The sequence below is a fragment of the Melanaphis sacchari genome, unplaced genomic scaffold (genome assembly GCF_002803265.2).
Source record: "Melanaphis sacchari strain LSU unplaced genomic scaffold, SCAv2.0 Contig40_pilon_pilon, whole genome shotgun sequence".
Lineage (NCBI taxonomy): Eukaryota > Metazoa > Arthropoda > Insecta > Hemiptera > Aphididae > Melanaphis > Melanaphis sacchari.
In genome coordinates, this window is record NW_020271264.1 from 1,762,615 (window position 1) to 1,778,205 (window position 15,591).

A 15,591-nucleotide genomic window follows, 5' to 3' on the forward strand; every position below is an offset into this window, starting at 1 on the left:
AAAACAAATTTCATATAAAAATGATAGGTCAACTAAAAATAAAAAATAAAAATAATATAATGAAAGAGAATATGGCCCTTAACCTGCCTCTTCCAGGGCATGCCACTGGTTATAAATTTATAATGAATTTATTATTAATGAAATACTAGTGTAAGATTGTGAAACAACGTAAAACACTAACTTCTTCGATAAGATGATGTCAAAACATTGTTTTCTGAGAAATAAAACAAGTATTGCGCTGACATGCATCTATTCTTAAAAAATATATAATTGCAGTAAATTAACCATATTACGCATGTAAAATGATATTTTTGTGAGTTTTCTTAATTATTACTTACCAACTAGGTCAATTTTCTTTTTGAAAACTCTTGGCGGTTAAAGAATAAACCATTTTTACTACTTTGAACGGGTGATATCTGCATGGTTAAAATAACACACACATCATTGTAAAACCACATTGATTCCTCTGCTGAAACTTTGTAACATTTTTTTTGTTAAAATGTGAACCGTCAAACGTTTAAACTTCCTAAAAACCAATATAAAGTAATGATAATGTCCAAAATATTCAAATAAAAACCGTACATGAAAATGAAACCATAGACAAGTTTTCCAACATCTGGAGTACCTATCTATATGTTTATTATTAATTGTACCTACATTCAGGAGTTCTAGTACACAAATGTACTTTCGAGTATCAACCGAAAAAATATCATAATAATAATTAAACGTTTTTACAACTCGTCATTGAATTGAAATTTAATGGGTACCGTTATTAGTTATTACTTATTACTTTCGTGTAGACTACTGACTATAGAAAATGAATTTGAGCGGTCAGTGATGGAATCGGACAATTATTTTAAGTTTGTTTTTCCATGACAATAAGTTAATTAATACTAATTACTAAAATATTATTACATTATTACCACATAATAATAAGTAATAACGTAATGTCTAAACAATCTATAGTGCGCCAATGAAGGTGTTCGATGGCGTACAATATTTTTGATTTTTTGTCATTATACGGCCAGCACTGTACGTATGTTTTTTATCATTCACGCGCGACTTATTTGTCGGTCTCTTACTAGTTGATGCAGTTGAATATTTGATAAAAATTTAAAAACGTGAACGTAAATTATTTTAGATATTCGATCGGAAGTCTCCCGGCCCCATCGTCGTCTTGCGTTATTTTCGTTGTTAGACGTCTTGTTTGGTCTTCTGATCACGATCAATCACTGTTACCATTAATTAAATATTGCACATATTCAACCTATCATTGGTATTCAGTTTGCGAAGAAAAACATTCATCATTGAATGTGTTGTATTGCGATTTGCAGGTAAAAATTTGATTTTAGGCATACTTCAAGGGTTTCGTGTCCATGACTGCTCTTCGTTTATCGCAGGTCACATTATAAATATACTTCTTCCCTATAAATTTAGTCTGCGACACAACTCTATATACCTAGTCATTTGCACCACGGTCCTTTGCCAATTGATCATAAACTCTTATTAGATAGCAAAACACTGTAGAAAAGAATAACTTACCCATAATCCTAAATAGTAATGTAATTTTGTAGTTAGAATATTAATAAACATATTTTTAATGTCAATACATCTTATTATTTTATCTTATATTATAATTCAATATCTACTCCAGCTAAATTTTACCACTTAGGATTTCTTGCAATAAAACTAGAAATTAATTTCCTTAATCATAAATCATAATCAATGTTTATTCTAACACTTATTATTTTTAGAATTATGAAATTGAAAACTTACCCGATCAATTAAAAATCAGACAAATTTTTAGATCAATAACGAAAACAATAATAAGTAAGTATATTATACCTACATCACTTATTTCAATCATAACTTTTAATAAGTAAAAACAATAATTATGTATTTTTAGAAATCCTAAAAATCTAATATTTTGAAACTATTATTAAAAATATTAATTTGACATATAAGAGGATAATATTTTAGTTTTTGATATTTTTTTTTTTTTTACAAATTTATAATACTTTATATTTTTAATATAATTTTTTTTGTTTATTTTGTTGTCTTTTAAGTTATGACTTTTTCTTTTATTAAAAAAAAATTTATAATTTTTAGAAAAAAAATATATGTATATACAATAAGTAGATATACAAAAAATATCGACTAAAAATTAAGATTATAGTTATCTTATAATAATAGGATCCTTATCGAGAGTATTTTGTAACTTAACATATTATATATTTTTGTAAATATTTTTTTTAGAAAACAAAATAATATTATGGTTAACTTCTATGCATGCAAATATTCCAAGGAAAATATCGACAATGATCAATTATTACTTTTAAATCTTAAATCATGTTAACTATTAGTTATGAAAAGGTTAAACTTTGTTTTAATTAATATTTGACCATTTTTTATGAATATTTCTTATTACATAGTTTTTATTGTTTACTAATTTCGAGCCTTAATAATACCTTAATAAAGCTTTCATAGTATATTATAATTATAATTAAGATAATCCTCAAATAATACATTATCGTACAAATTATAACTAAAAATTTTGCTTTAAATACCTAACATTAAAATTGAAAATAGAACTATATTTGTTATTCATTGGTATTAGATTTATAAAGTAATATAATGTTATTAACAAATTATTCTTTATTTTTTAGAACCTTAAAATATGGCTACTTCTGATCTAGAATATCTGCTATTGCAAGGGCAAAAACTTTGCAAGGACACTGATACATTTAAACCAGTATCAAAAATACATAAATCATTACGTCAGCTATGCCGAAATGCTGACCATGCTCCAAAACAATCAAATAGAGGGAGTGATGAACAATGTGCAAAAGAATTTCTAGCAAATCGTGGTCTAGACCTTTCTGGCTATTCTAATGTTCTTAAAAAATTATGTACATATCGTGACAATACTATCACACCATGTGATTCTAAGCCAGTGATGGACTATTCCAGTAGTGTAGAATCCTTAATGGGAAGACACATTGAAGACTACATCAATAATTTAGAAGCAAATGATAACAAAGATGCTGATAATTATTTACAAGACCTTCCAATGAGCTGGAAAAACATTAAAAAAGATATTGTTTACAACGAGTTTGCTTCGGATTCATATGATGTATCATTTTGTCTTCAGAATTTATTAACTATCAAAAATACATATTTTACTTTTGATCCTAATCTCAATAATCCCAATGAGTCAGCTTGTCATTTTCCTTTTGTCAGCGATATTCAAAACTACATTAAGTCAAAAGAATGTGGTGAAACAAACAAAGAATTAATTGAATATTTCTTGGAAACCATACCTAAAAGTAATGCTAATAATGCAACAGTAGCTCATATTTGGAATGTAGTAAAATACATGTACAATATAATTCCACAAAAATCACCTTACGGATCGTTTAATGAAAGGTTTTCTGAAGAAAATCAAACAAAACTAGTCAAAAATGCTAAGAGTTATCTAGAAGATAAATACCAAGCTTTTCTCATTAAAGAGACTAGACATTTAAATGTTGCAAATGATGATAATTACATGGCAGCAATCATAAGTTCTTATGTATTTATGAACACCGGCAGGCCGGCAACACAACAAAATGATTTTCATGTTGATGAACAATCAATTTGGCCATTGCTTTATTTCAGTATAAGATGTGGAAGAATGGATGTTGCTAGTTATTTTATTAAAAAATCTGGTTTAGCATTAGATGATCTACTAAATGTATTCATTCACTTAAAAGAAGCAAATTTTACAGAGCGTGTTGCTTCTAATATTGGTGTTACATTAAACAAATATTACAGAACTCTTCCAGCATATGATAATGCTTTCAGGAAAACAATATTCTCTTTGTTGGGTATGGTGGAAGCCAATATGGAAAAAAAAGCTGTGTCCAAGACAATTGAAGACAAACTGTGGATGTTGTTAGTTGAACATTTTGCGAGTAAATACATGGAAGATTCAAATGGATTAGATTACTGTTCATTACAAAGATATATTTTAGACAATGGTAAACCTTATAAAGAACAGCCTCATGTATACTTTGAACTATTATTTTTGATTGGACAATTTGAAAGTGCTATAGACTTCTTATACCGCAGTCGTGAATTTTCCAACCACGCAGTACATATAGCTATAGCTTTAAATGAAAAACATTTATTAGCCACCCCTGAATATTTACAAGCCCCGTTTTTATCTAATGAGAATGTTGATGTTAAGTTTGTGCGCCTAAATTATACAAGATTGATTTTATTATTTTGCAACGAGTTAAAATCGAACTATCCTCATTATGCTACATATTACTATTATTTCTTAAGAAATGTAAAAAGTCCAACTCTAAATGAAAACCTGTTTCACAAGTGCGTTGCAGATCTTGCAACATCATTTGATGGGAACATGTGTGATTGGATGTTTGGATGTTTAGACGATATGAAAGAAAACAGTATTTTACACAGTATCTTTGATATTGACACTATTACAGCTATAATCGATAAAACACTAGAATTAACATTGGAAGAAAATAAACCTGAAGTTGCTTTTAAACTTTATAGCTTGACATCTGATAAGGCTGCATATGGTATCATGAATAACATTCTGAGTTTTGCTATTTACAATTATTATGATATTTTTGGTCGTGCTATGACTGAAGACAAGTGTAACATAGTCAATAAAAACTTTTATGACCGCGTGTACTCTTATTTGGAAGATTTGAACAATAAAAAATTATATACACAAGAACCAATTGGTCCCATATCAACATTTATCATCTTACGTAACATGTATTTATTTTTCTATTATTCTTCTAAACATAAATTTCTTTCAGCCATTGAAAAGGCCAATGATACAGGTCTAGTACCATTAACTAGCGAAGATACTAAACAATGTTTGAATAATTGCACCAAGTATGGTGAAATTATACAGAGAAACATAAATAATTTTATCAAGTCATTAGTCAGTATATTATGTAAAGAACATTCTAATATTTTAAAACATCAAAATACCTCTATGGAAGAAGATTCATTAATCGAAGAAGAAAACAGTGATGTTTTTGATCAAAGCAAAGAGATTGGATGGACAAAATGGAAACTTCAGAAAACCATTAGAGTTATATATTTATTCGCTGCAAAATTGCCTGTACATATTGCTCCTGATGCAGTTGAATATATTTTGAACAATGCATCAAACATGCAACTCGACTGATAACTATTAAAAAATTATATTAAGTGATAAAATATAGATTTATATTATATTTACTTGATGAAAGTTTTCATAATAATATATGAACTAAAATATTTTTCATTCAATTTAAATTTTTAAAGCATACATATTCATTATTTAATAAGGATAAAAATTGTATTATAATGATTTATTTCTGAATTTTTTATGTTGTTGATAATCTTTATTTAATATTTATTGAAACCGCATTAAAAAAAAATTGTAATTATTTTTGATTATTATAATGAAAAATTGTGTTTTAATTTTAATAATAATATAAGTCAGTTAAAAGATTACAGTGTGCATTTTGTAAAAATTTTCTTTTTGAATAAATATGTTCAACGTTATCGAAAAAATACATTTTGAGCTAATTGGTTTGTCATAACTTAAAAGACCTTATTATAAACAATTTATTAAGGTGTGTTATAAATATCAGAACTATACAATATAATAATCTTTTATGAATAAAACTTTTACTTGTACCCATAAGTTATGTATATTATTTTAAAAATGTTAGTAAGTGGTAGTTGTAAGTTTTTGATTCAAAATGAATCAAATTTGGGTCTTTTGACAAAGAAAAAGAAAAATTATTTTGATATAATGGTTTAAAAAAGGAATGCTGAACTGGTCAGTTATATTGAATTGATGTTAAAAACATCATTTATATACCAAATCTGAAAACCAATATTATCCACATGCACTACACTAAATGTTAGCATCAGGTAACCAAAATTAATACAGATGAATTTTTACGGCGGACAATGTATATACTTAATTATAGGTAAGTGTTAAATCTATATGATCAACATTTAGAATAGTTAAATAAACCTTTGTAGTTATTCTTTATACATCAATCCCATGAAAAATGCCTTCCACAGCCAAATGCTTGTTATCAGGCCTCAGGGATAATATTTTAAATGTTTTCATTTTTATTTCTGATTTTACTTAATGTATATCTGTATACCCTGAACATACCCAAACCATATTGATTATTAATATTACTGAATAGTTATTATCTATCTCCTATACAAAATAAAAAACATAATTAATATATTAAAGATGAAAAGCACCTTTTGTGTTTTTAATCTCTTGTCATCAACAAACTCAGACACAATATAAAGCAAGCAATTATACAATTAAAATTATCGTGGCAGAATTGTGTAGAAATGAACCACAGGATATGGACTTCATGAAATAAACAATATTTCATAATTTTTACCAATTATGGAAGTTTATAATCAATGAAATCATAAAAATTAAATATGCATACTATCTAAATTACATCAATAAACAGAATAATAAAACAATTATTAATGTTATTAACAATAATTGTAATGTAGCAATTATTAAAGCTGATCCATGAAATATTTCAATTTTAAAGTAAAAAAATAAAATCATAATTTAAATTTAAAACATCCTTCAAATTTCTTAATATTTTATTATAATTTTATTATATATTACATAAGAAAATTATTAAGTCCTTTTCAAACTAAATTTTTTTAATTAATACAATTCTTACCTAAAATTACTATAATGAGCTAACTCAATCCAGGAAATATTATTTTTATATAAATTTGCAGGGGTATATAATCAAAAATACATTTGCTTAAAAAAAAAAAAAAAAATTATAATTTAAAACAAAAGAATAAGATTTAACATTTAAAAAAACATAGTACAGAAAATATCTAAGTGTGTTAATAATAACATTATAAGACTTAAAATGTACCTTCACTTTTCACTTCATATGTGGTGAATTTGTTTTTCATATTTAACATATTGATAGTAAACATTTTTTTTTTTTTCATTATTATTATTTGGGTAGAACAAATTAATATATTAATAATTAAACTTACATTAATATTAAAAACATTAACTAATATTAATATTAAAAATGTTAATTACTGTAGTTATGACTACATTGTATTATTTCATCTTCTGTGATTTTTCCATTAGAATACATTATCTTACTGAGTACTCACAAACCTCTTCTATTCATTTTTAACAGCCCTTCAATGTTTCCCTTGAGAAGAAGTAATTCGTTTTTAGTTTGTTCATCAAATGATATGTCCATAGTAGCACCAGCTCTAGGTAATATTGATAAAATCTAAAAAGAATAAAAATATTGTCTACATTTCCAATGTCTAGGTCAGGTAATGTTGAGTTTTAAAATGTAATTACATTTCCATTGGCTAATGGTACACTGACTGTAGCCATGTCATCTCTAGAAACAGATGAAACCATAAGCGGACTTCCAGTCATTGAAAGTGCGACTTCTCCTTGATTTGGACGCCGCATCATTGATATTGGTTCATGCATATTAACTTTTGGTGTGACTGTCGCTGAAGCAGGTACAGGTAGTCGATTAATTGGAGTCTGAAATAATATATACATATTTTTTTATAAGATTTAAATTAGTAGATTATTTAATATAAAAAAATATTAAGAAATCTATTTAAATATGAATGAAAAGTTTAAAAATTGCATTATTAATCAATTGAATCAATATACAAAAAGAGGATAATAAATTGCCTTTTTGTAAATATATCCAATAAAAATATAAGTACTTAATTAAAATCTAGTCATCGAGAAACATATTTAATTATTTACAATTCTGAGCCTAGCCCAAATATTAGTGTAACAATATTTTATTTGAGGTTTAAGAGAACATCTTACACACAAGAGTTATCTCAATTATATTAACATATAATATACTAAAATTTATGTTCAATAGTTACAATTTTGTGTTAGCTTTAATATTAGAGTGTATTAGTTTATTATGAAACATACGGATAAAAATATTATCAGTGTTCTCTCATTTTCTATGGTGTTTGGTTTTCAAACAAGTTAAGAGCATTTTATAAAAATATTAATGTTTTACATATTCATAACTACAACATACCAAAAACATAAAATATTGAAAAAACCAATGAGAATAGAGATAATATTCAAAACTTTAAATTCATAATAGTTCAAGTCTCTCTAGTATTATAGTAAAAAACAAATAATTAGAACTGCTGAACATATATTTAAGTATATTATAAGTTAGTAAGATAAGCAATATATTTTTAAAATTGTTAACCCAGATACAAAGAGTATAAAGAGAAATACCTAGTTAACATAATTAACATTTTTTTTAAATATGATTATTTAATTTATATCTTTATGTTAAACATAATTTAAATTAAAAATAGTAATATTATTTATACTATTATGAAAATAATACTACTTGTCCAAATTTTGATTTATATGTATTGAAATACTCCAAAATACATTCTACTGCAGAATATGAATTTAAAAATATATATTTTTAATAAATGTTGTTTTATTTTAACCATAGTTATGGAAGAAAAATATTTTCAGAAGTAGTAATAGATTTTGAAACATTGTGTTTTACAATTAAATAACCACTATATACATGGATTTTAACATTCTCTCTTTTACCTATCAACCGTTTAATTTATAATTTTTTATAACAGTTAAAAATGTATATAAGAATGCAAAGAATATTATAAATTCTAAAATTCATCAAAACAGCTGATATAAATAAATTTTTATCTGAATTATTTTTTCGTATATAATAATTACTTTAAATCTAGAATCTAATGTATCTGCTGATAGTGGCTTATCATCAGCATGGCGTGTTGCACTGCGGTGTTTTGTTACTGTGGCAGAACCATTGGTCTTAGATGTTGAACTAGACACTAAACAAAAAAATACAATTTGTAATTAGGTATTAAGTTTAAACCAATTTTTTTAAATTTATTTGTAATCTATACAGACATTAAAATTCTTTTTTGTAACTTTTTTTAATAAAAAACAATCCTACTACTTAGTATTTAGTGCTTAAATTGTTAAGCTGGAAGACCCTGTAGCCTTGGGTAATAATTTCTATACTCCATGATATATATTAATTGAATCTATAAAAGGTGAAGTCAGAGAATGTACAAAAATATGCCAGTGGCACCCCCTAAATAAAAAATAAATCCTTTACATATAACTTTTTAGATTTTGAGTGGATCAAGTCATTGAGTATAGATACAAGTAACTTAATAATTTGTAATTTTTTAATAATTTTATATCGTGACTTATGCTACTAAATGTAATATTAGCATAGTATTATATAATGATTTAATTAATGACTATAGATGTGAGTAGAATCAAAATATGTAAAAAACCATTTTGTGATCAATTAAATTGGAACATAAATAATTAAAAACAAATGCCGAAATATATAGTTTTAAATAATAACTTACTACTTTTTTGTCTGGTAGTTCTAGTTACTGTAGCTTTGGTAACTGGCCTTGAAGGACGTTCTGCTGTTTTTTTAGTTCCACTGTTGGATTTTGTTGGATACTGCTTAAAAATCTATAATGAAATGAAATAATAATTACAAACTTCTATATAATACCATTAATAGTATAATATTATATGGTTAACATTTAATAGCTATCTAAATTTAATATATTCTATAATAATATAGATGTAATGTATAATGTTATAAAACTCACAGTGTCATAAAGATTACTATGAAGTAAGTCACCCAAATTCATTTTTGTCATTAAAAATGAATTTTCTATTAAATTTCTTTGATTATCAAAAATATCTGAAAAATAATCTTCAATATTTTGTTCTGAAAAAGGAAAATAATAAATATAAGTTAAATACACACATTTGATAATAAACACAATTTATATTACTTTCACACTCAAATTCACTCAAAATTTCTTTCATATTTTTCGATTGGTTGGCCATTGTTGCATTCACAGAAGTCATGTTCATGTCGGCAGATGAACGCTTGACAGTTCTTCTCTTAGTACGTGGCATTTTAGATTAATGACTGGCAAAATTAATAAATATTAATTTGAGTGATTATAGTCAGATTCGATGCGATAGAAACGATAAAAAGATTCTTCACAAGCAACAGACGATCACAACACGAATTAACGCAAAATTGATGGACACCGAATTATTCCTAACCGAACTCTTGTACAAGTATAATATTAAAACTAAATAACAGATAGTGACTTGTCAGCCAAGTTATTTACTATACCAAAATACTGAACCTTTTTGGTATTGTACGAGTCGGACTAGGCACTAAAAAGGTAAATGGCGCATAAAAAAACACAATACATTAGTACAACAGAATAATTATTAGAGATTACTGTTCTCTACATAACTATATCACCACGATCGACATTCAACAATGGTAATAATGGCATTTTGAATTTTCATAATCAAAATTCAGAGCAACGGATCAACGGTCTGTCGCGCCATCTACCGTCGAATTCCCATTGCACAAATGACCGTTACAACAAACCATTTATATTATATCTAAATAAAAATATAAGAACACGATTACCAGAGTACCGAACAAAATTTAATGAATATTTTCATGATAATGTTAGGTTATCAATTTATCATGATTTATGAGTGTTTTCATGATAATTGATAATATGATCTGTATCTGTGCTTATAGACTATAGTGCTTATACTATACATTAAACTAGAGAGCCTTGATGATATTATCAAGGCTCTCCACATTAAACTGTGGCCCTGAACTTAATACATTTGCGTCTTTTTTTCAATGCGTTTATACGAGGCTTGTCTTTATAGAAATGTGACTTATATTATGTAGAATTCAATGGAACCATTTTTATTTGGCATTTTTTACATTTTTCTTTCATATTATTTTGACAAAACTAAATATTTGAAAAAACTAACGTATTGTACACTCAACCCTTCTATTATTTCTTTAAAAATACCGATTTATTTTTTGTAATTATTTGTTTTTGCTGACATTATTTCTTATCTCCGTTTTAAATTTAATTTTGGCCCTGTCAGTATAAAAAAAGCATATTCAATGTATACAATTATTAGCAATGTTTAAATTAAGATGAATAAAATAATAAATGAATGATTGAAAAATATTAATTTTAAAACAATAATTTTTTTAAATATGTTATTTTTTGGTATTTTTAGGGTCATTTTTTTTATGTTTATTAGTCATTATAATACTTTTTTTGAGTGCATTTTTTAAAGATTTTTAGGTCATCAAGTTCCGGACCCTAATTATAATGAATCTCAGGTATATAAAAAATTTACTAAATCTGTCATTTATAAAGTCTATGCTATAAACTAAAATACTATAAAAGACTCGATACAAAGATAGATAACGATTTTTTAAAACACATTAATTACACTTTACAGTGACGAAGTTACAGATAGTTTTTCTTCCATTTCAACATTTTCTAAACTGAGTGAGTGAAATTGTGTTTACAAATATTTTACACTTAAGTTATACGAAAACTTTAATCTGAGTTATATTCTAAAAAAGTTTCAAATCTGGAAAAAAAATTGTCTTTGTTTGCATTACTAAAACTTAAACGAATTAGAAATGAGTGAATACAAATTATAAATATAGTAAATGATAAACCAGCATCTCAAGAATCAAATTTAAGTGAATTGCACTTTGGTTCAAACGAAATTCGTAGGTATTTTTTTCCGTGGGATTATAAAACAATTAAAGAATAGTAATGGAATAATTTATTGTAATTCATTTATTTGCCCATTTTATGTATTTTATAAAGTTGTATATATTAAGAAAAAAACTTGTTTGAACGACAATTCAATTTCCCATAATATTTTATGACATTAAATACTGAAAGAATTGAATAGAACTTTTAAAATCAAATGATAACTATCAAAAAATTATGTGACCTGAAAAAGTATTAAATGATCAACAGTTACCAGACAATAGAACATATTGTATTTACTTTGAGACTTGAGTTCTAACTTCTAAATAGGCTAATTACTTTAATTTAATGTGTTATATTTTTAATATGTAGTCAATGTATATTGATAACAATGATAACCCATTTAAGTGTGAATAAAACCAATTCTGAATTCATTAAAAAAGCATAATAACTTGTCTAGTTGTCTGTGAGATTCCATAGAATTTATAGTATTCGGGAAAAATTATTAAAATTTTATTATCTTTCAGAAAACAACTAAAATACTAACGGGGGGTGAAGCGAATCCCCTAAATTTTTAGGATGAATTGATTAATTATGAGAAAACAATAATATCTTATTACTGGTACCTGTATTTAATTGTATTATACTTAGGTATAAAAAATTCTTCATCATAATAAAATAAACAGTGTACATTTTAAAATACCTTATAATATTGTTCTATGTAATTTTAATTAAAAATATTAAATAGTACAGCTGTCGGCTTATATTACCTTATCGGTACTTACGGGAATAAGAGTATTTCCACGATATTGTAGATACGAATGGTGTACTAATTAATGATTATGGCTAGAGCGCGGATTTTTATGCATTAAAAAGTATCGAAATATGCCATATAATATAAAGTAAAAATCATAAAAATATGAAAAAAATATGCAATAAAAATCATGAAAATACCTAACAAATCTGAAATTATTTTTTTATGTGACTATTATAACATGTGAATTAACAATAAGACAATGAATAAAAATTAATAATTTATTAAAATGTACGATATATGTATTGTTATGTTCTGCAGGTGCACGTCATCGAATATGTTAATTTAAAAATTAACCGCCCTCCCAAGTTCAGGTCTAAGTTTGCCATTGACGCCACTCTATGTATTTTGAAAGAAACCCTCATTTACACTCCAACCATATTGTGTCCAGTCATTTATATCATAATTTATGTTGGTTAAGCAATTTTGAATTTATATTTTATAGTAACATAATTGTCATCCACTAATAATATTAAATGAAACATTTAACAGCTTAAAAAAAGTGTTTTAATGCTTTTTTCTTTAAAAAAAATAGTATAAAATATTGTTATTAATTTTAAGAAACATTAATTTAGTATAGATTTAAAAAACTTTCTTCCAGCACAATGTTATCTATCAAAAATGTATTATGTGCATTTACAATATAGGATTTAATATTATTTTATTAATTTGACAAACATGTAACAGTAATAGATAATAATTAATTACATCATAATTCAGAATATAGCATAAAAAATTGTATTATGCAAATAAAAAAAACAAACAAATTTTACTTGAGCCGGACATATAGAGATTTTTGGATATTATAACATATTGAGCTATAAGATGTGATAATTAAACTTCAAAATCCATTAGTATTTAAGCATAGATTAATTATATAACTATAAATATTAAATAATCACAATAAACAAAAAATATTTACTATTAATTTAAAGAATATACTAAACATTAATTTATATTTAAACTAAATTACTTACCTACGTTATTAATTTTTATGATTAATGTTTTGTTAAAAAAATATGAGATATACTCAGATAATTAATAATTTTAGTTTGATAAACCATTTGTTGAATAGACTGTATAACTGATGTATAGTAACAGACTACTTTTCCAAAAATAATTTCATTGATTTTTAGATTATTTTAAAAATGAAACAATTAATAATTAATTCTGCTCATGCTTACAAATTTAATATCCTCATTATTCAGATAAATATAACAGTAACAAATATACACCAAAGTTAACCTTGCTTTAGTGTTTTTTATATTTGTATTTCAGTTAATTTTGTTTCAAGATTAATAGTTTAAATACTTATAAATTGTTTTTATTCTTTTTTAAATGATAACATTAATTTTCTTATTTATATATAATTAATAATAAATTATTCCTGTTAAATTTTAGTTAGGTAAGGACAACCACCTACTTAAATAAAACACAATATACTTTTACTTAAATATTTATAATAAATAAAATAAATGTTTAAAGTACAAAATATTGTTAATCAGACTTAGTTTATTGTTGTTGCCCAAGTACATAACCTCTACCCCAATTGTGACGACGATAATTTAATCCACCTTCACCTTCTTGTTGGTTTCCTGCTGCTGGGGCTGCAGTTGGTGCTGCTCTAGTTGGTGGTTGACCAAAACCGTGAACTGTTCTTTGATTAGGAAAAAATTTGTATCTAAAAGAACAAGACACATGAAATTAAAAAAACTATATGGTTGCTTTTCAAAAGGTATCTTATTAACTATTAAAGCGATTAAACCACTCACAATATTTGAGGTGTTTGTATAAGCTGTGGTCCACCCATTTCTTGTGGATATTTGAACATAAGGAAAAAATATAAATGACCCACAATAATTCCTACTAATTCCTGAAGTCCCCTGAAAAATAAAATTAAACAATATTAGGTATTTAATACTATAACGACTAATTACTAAGTAATATAATATACTAGATTATTCTACTCATTAATTTGTTAGTTAAATTATATTTACCCTCCAGAAATGACCAAATTGAATCCAAACAATACCCATGGTAAATACATGGCTTTGAAACGAGTTCCAAACCAAAAACTAACAATTACATCTTTGTTTAGTTGGCACCATACATATAATACACTTAATACCATAGGATCCATAAGTACCTGAAAAATTATTTTATTAAAATTAAATTTATTAATTTCAAGGACATAATGAAAAATAATTAATTTACCGGTATATTTGCCAGAAGTCCAATAACGACACAACATAACCAATTAAATATAAGTAAAAAAAAGTAATCAGCAGGTCTTCCACTAAATGAATCTATATCAATATAAAAGTACATATTTAGAAACATTAAAATTGTTCAACATAATATATTAATAAATTACTGACCAGTTTCCAATCTTAATGAATAACTATAAAGAAAATAACAATTGACTAAAAAATGAAATCCATTTCCAGGTGATAATGGGTACATTAACAAAGCAGTGGCTGCTCTCCAAATCTATCTCACAAGAGTAATAAATATTAGTACAACACAAGTTATAGACTTTCTATGATGTGGTATGAAAGTTATGTAAAGCCAATCACCAATAAGTTTTTAGTAACTTACCTCAAATTTTTTGATAAATGGTTCATAAAATAACATAAAGTTAAAAGGATTCAAAATGCCAAACCGTCCAGCCAAAGTCAAGCAAGCAGTCAGGGTAAGCCATCGTTTGGTGAAATAAGGTATGGATGTAAACCAATCCGGAAGTTCGGCCATCTGTAAACAAATATAACTACATCAAATGGTAAATATTTAATGCGACTGTAACGATAATATCGCCGATGTTAAACAAAAAACACACCAAAACGATAATGTCAATTTATATTGTTTCTTACCACGTTATCGTGAGCGGCAATGAATTTATCTTTTAGAGAAATTGATCCACTATAAAGTATTTAACATCATACGCGATCGGATTTTCGGTAGAAATTATTATTGACGAATGGTACAACAATACTGAATACTATATAGTAAATTACTATTTCAAATAATAATATTAATTATTAATGATTTGTAAAAATGAACTACCGTCTACCGATTAAGAG

The 15,591-nt window shown here is 25.6% G+C and overlaps 3 protein-coding genes across 4 annotated transcripts; 1 reads left to right on the top strand and 2 right to left on the bottom strand.

The window, feature by feature from the left end:
* The first annotated feature begins 1,090 nt into the window (after positions 1-1,090).
* On the top strand, positions 1,091-5,274 carry LOC112597384 (nuclear pore complex protein Nup93-like). The gene is made up of 3 exons (XM_025343420.1): positions 1,091-1,334; positions 1,755-1,830; positions 2,667-5,274. Exon 3 carries the CDS (start codon positions 2,678-2,680, stop codon positions 5,207-5,209), a length of 2,532 nt encoding a protein of 843 aa, XP_025199205.1. The 5' UTR covers positions 1,091-1,334; positions 1,755-1,830; positions 2,667-2,677; the 3' UTR covers positions 5,210-5,274.
* A 1,804-nt stretch (positions 5,275-7,078) lies between these two features.
* Positions 7,079-10,048, bottom strand: LOC112597361 (borealin-like). The gene is made up of 6 exons (XM_025343380.1): positions 9,922-10,048; positions 9,733-9,854; positions 9,478-9,589; positions 8,810-8,925; positions 7,403-7,597; positions 7,079-7,328 (listed from the first exon to the last, which is right to left on the bottom strand). Exons 1-6 carry the CDS (start codon positions 10,046-10,048, stop codon positions 7,200-7,202), a joined length of 801 nt encoding a protein of 266 aa, XP_025199165.1. The 3' UTR covers positions 7,079-7,199.
* Positions 10,049-13,951: 3,903 nt separating this feature from the next.
* LOC112597359 (derlin-1) lies at positions 13,952-15,591 on the bottom strand. 2 transcript variants are annotated; one of them, XM_025343376.1, is made up of 7 exons: positions 15,382-15,591; positions 15,110-15,262; positions 14,890-15,001; positions 14,726-14,817; positions 14,509-14,657; positions 14,284-14,394; positions 14,024-14,192 (listed from the first exon to the last, which is right to left on the bottom strand). In XM_025343376.1, exons 2-7 carry the CDS (start codon positions 15,260-15,262, stop codon positions 14,024-14,026), a joined length of 786 nt encoding a protein of 261 aa, XP_025199161.1. In that variant the 5' UTR covers positions 15,382-15,591. The 2 variants fall into 2 exon arrangements, with proteins under 2 accessions (XP_025199162.1, XP_025199161.1); XM_025343377.1 differs by lacking the exon at positions 15,382-15,591 and having other exon boundaries at positions 13,952-14,192.

Bases quoted from the DNA above. Each gene is read 5' to 3' on its own strand.
- LOC112597359 (XM_025343377.1), bottom strand. From the start codon at position 15,262: ATGGCCGAACTTCCGGATTGGTTTACATCCATACCTTATTTCACCAAA. The intron at 14,658-14,725 runs GTAAATTAATTA...ATAATTTTTCAG, and splicing joins GACTTCTGGCAAATATACCG to GTACTTATGGATCCTATGGT. The intron at 14,193-14,283 runs GTGAGTGGTTTA...TTGTTCTTTTAG, and splicing joins ATACAAACACCTCAAATATT to ATACAAATTTTTTCCTAATC.
- LOC112597384 (XM_025343420.1), top strand. From the start codon at position 2,678: ATGGCTACTTCTGATCTAGAATATCTGCTATTGCAAGGGCAAAAACTT.
- LOC112597361 (XM_025343380.1), bottom strand. From the start codon at position 10,048: ATGCCACGTACTAAGAGAAGAACTGTCAAGCGTTCATCTGCCGACATG. The intron at 9,590-9,732 runs GTGAGTTTTATA...ATTTCATTATAG, and splicing joins ATAGTAATCTTTATGACACT to ATTTTTAAGCAGTATCCAAC. The intron at 8,926-9,477 runs GTAAGTTATTAT...TTTTTTGTTTAG, and splicing joins AACTACCAGACAAAAAAGTA to TGTCTAGTTCAACATCTAAG.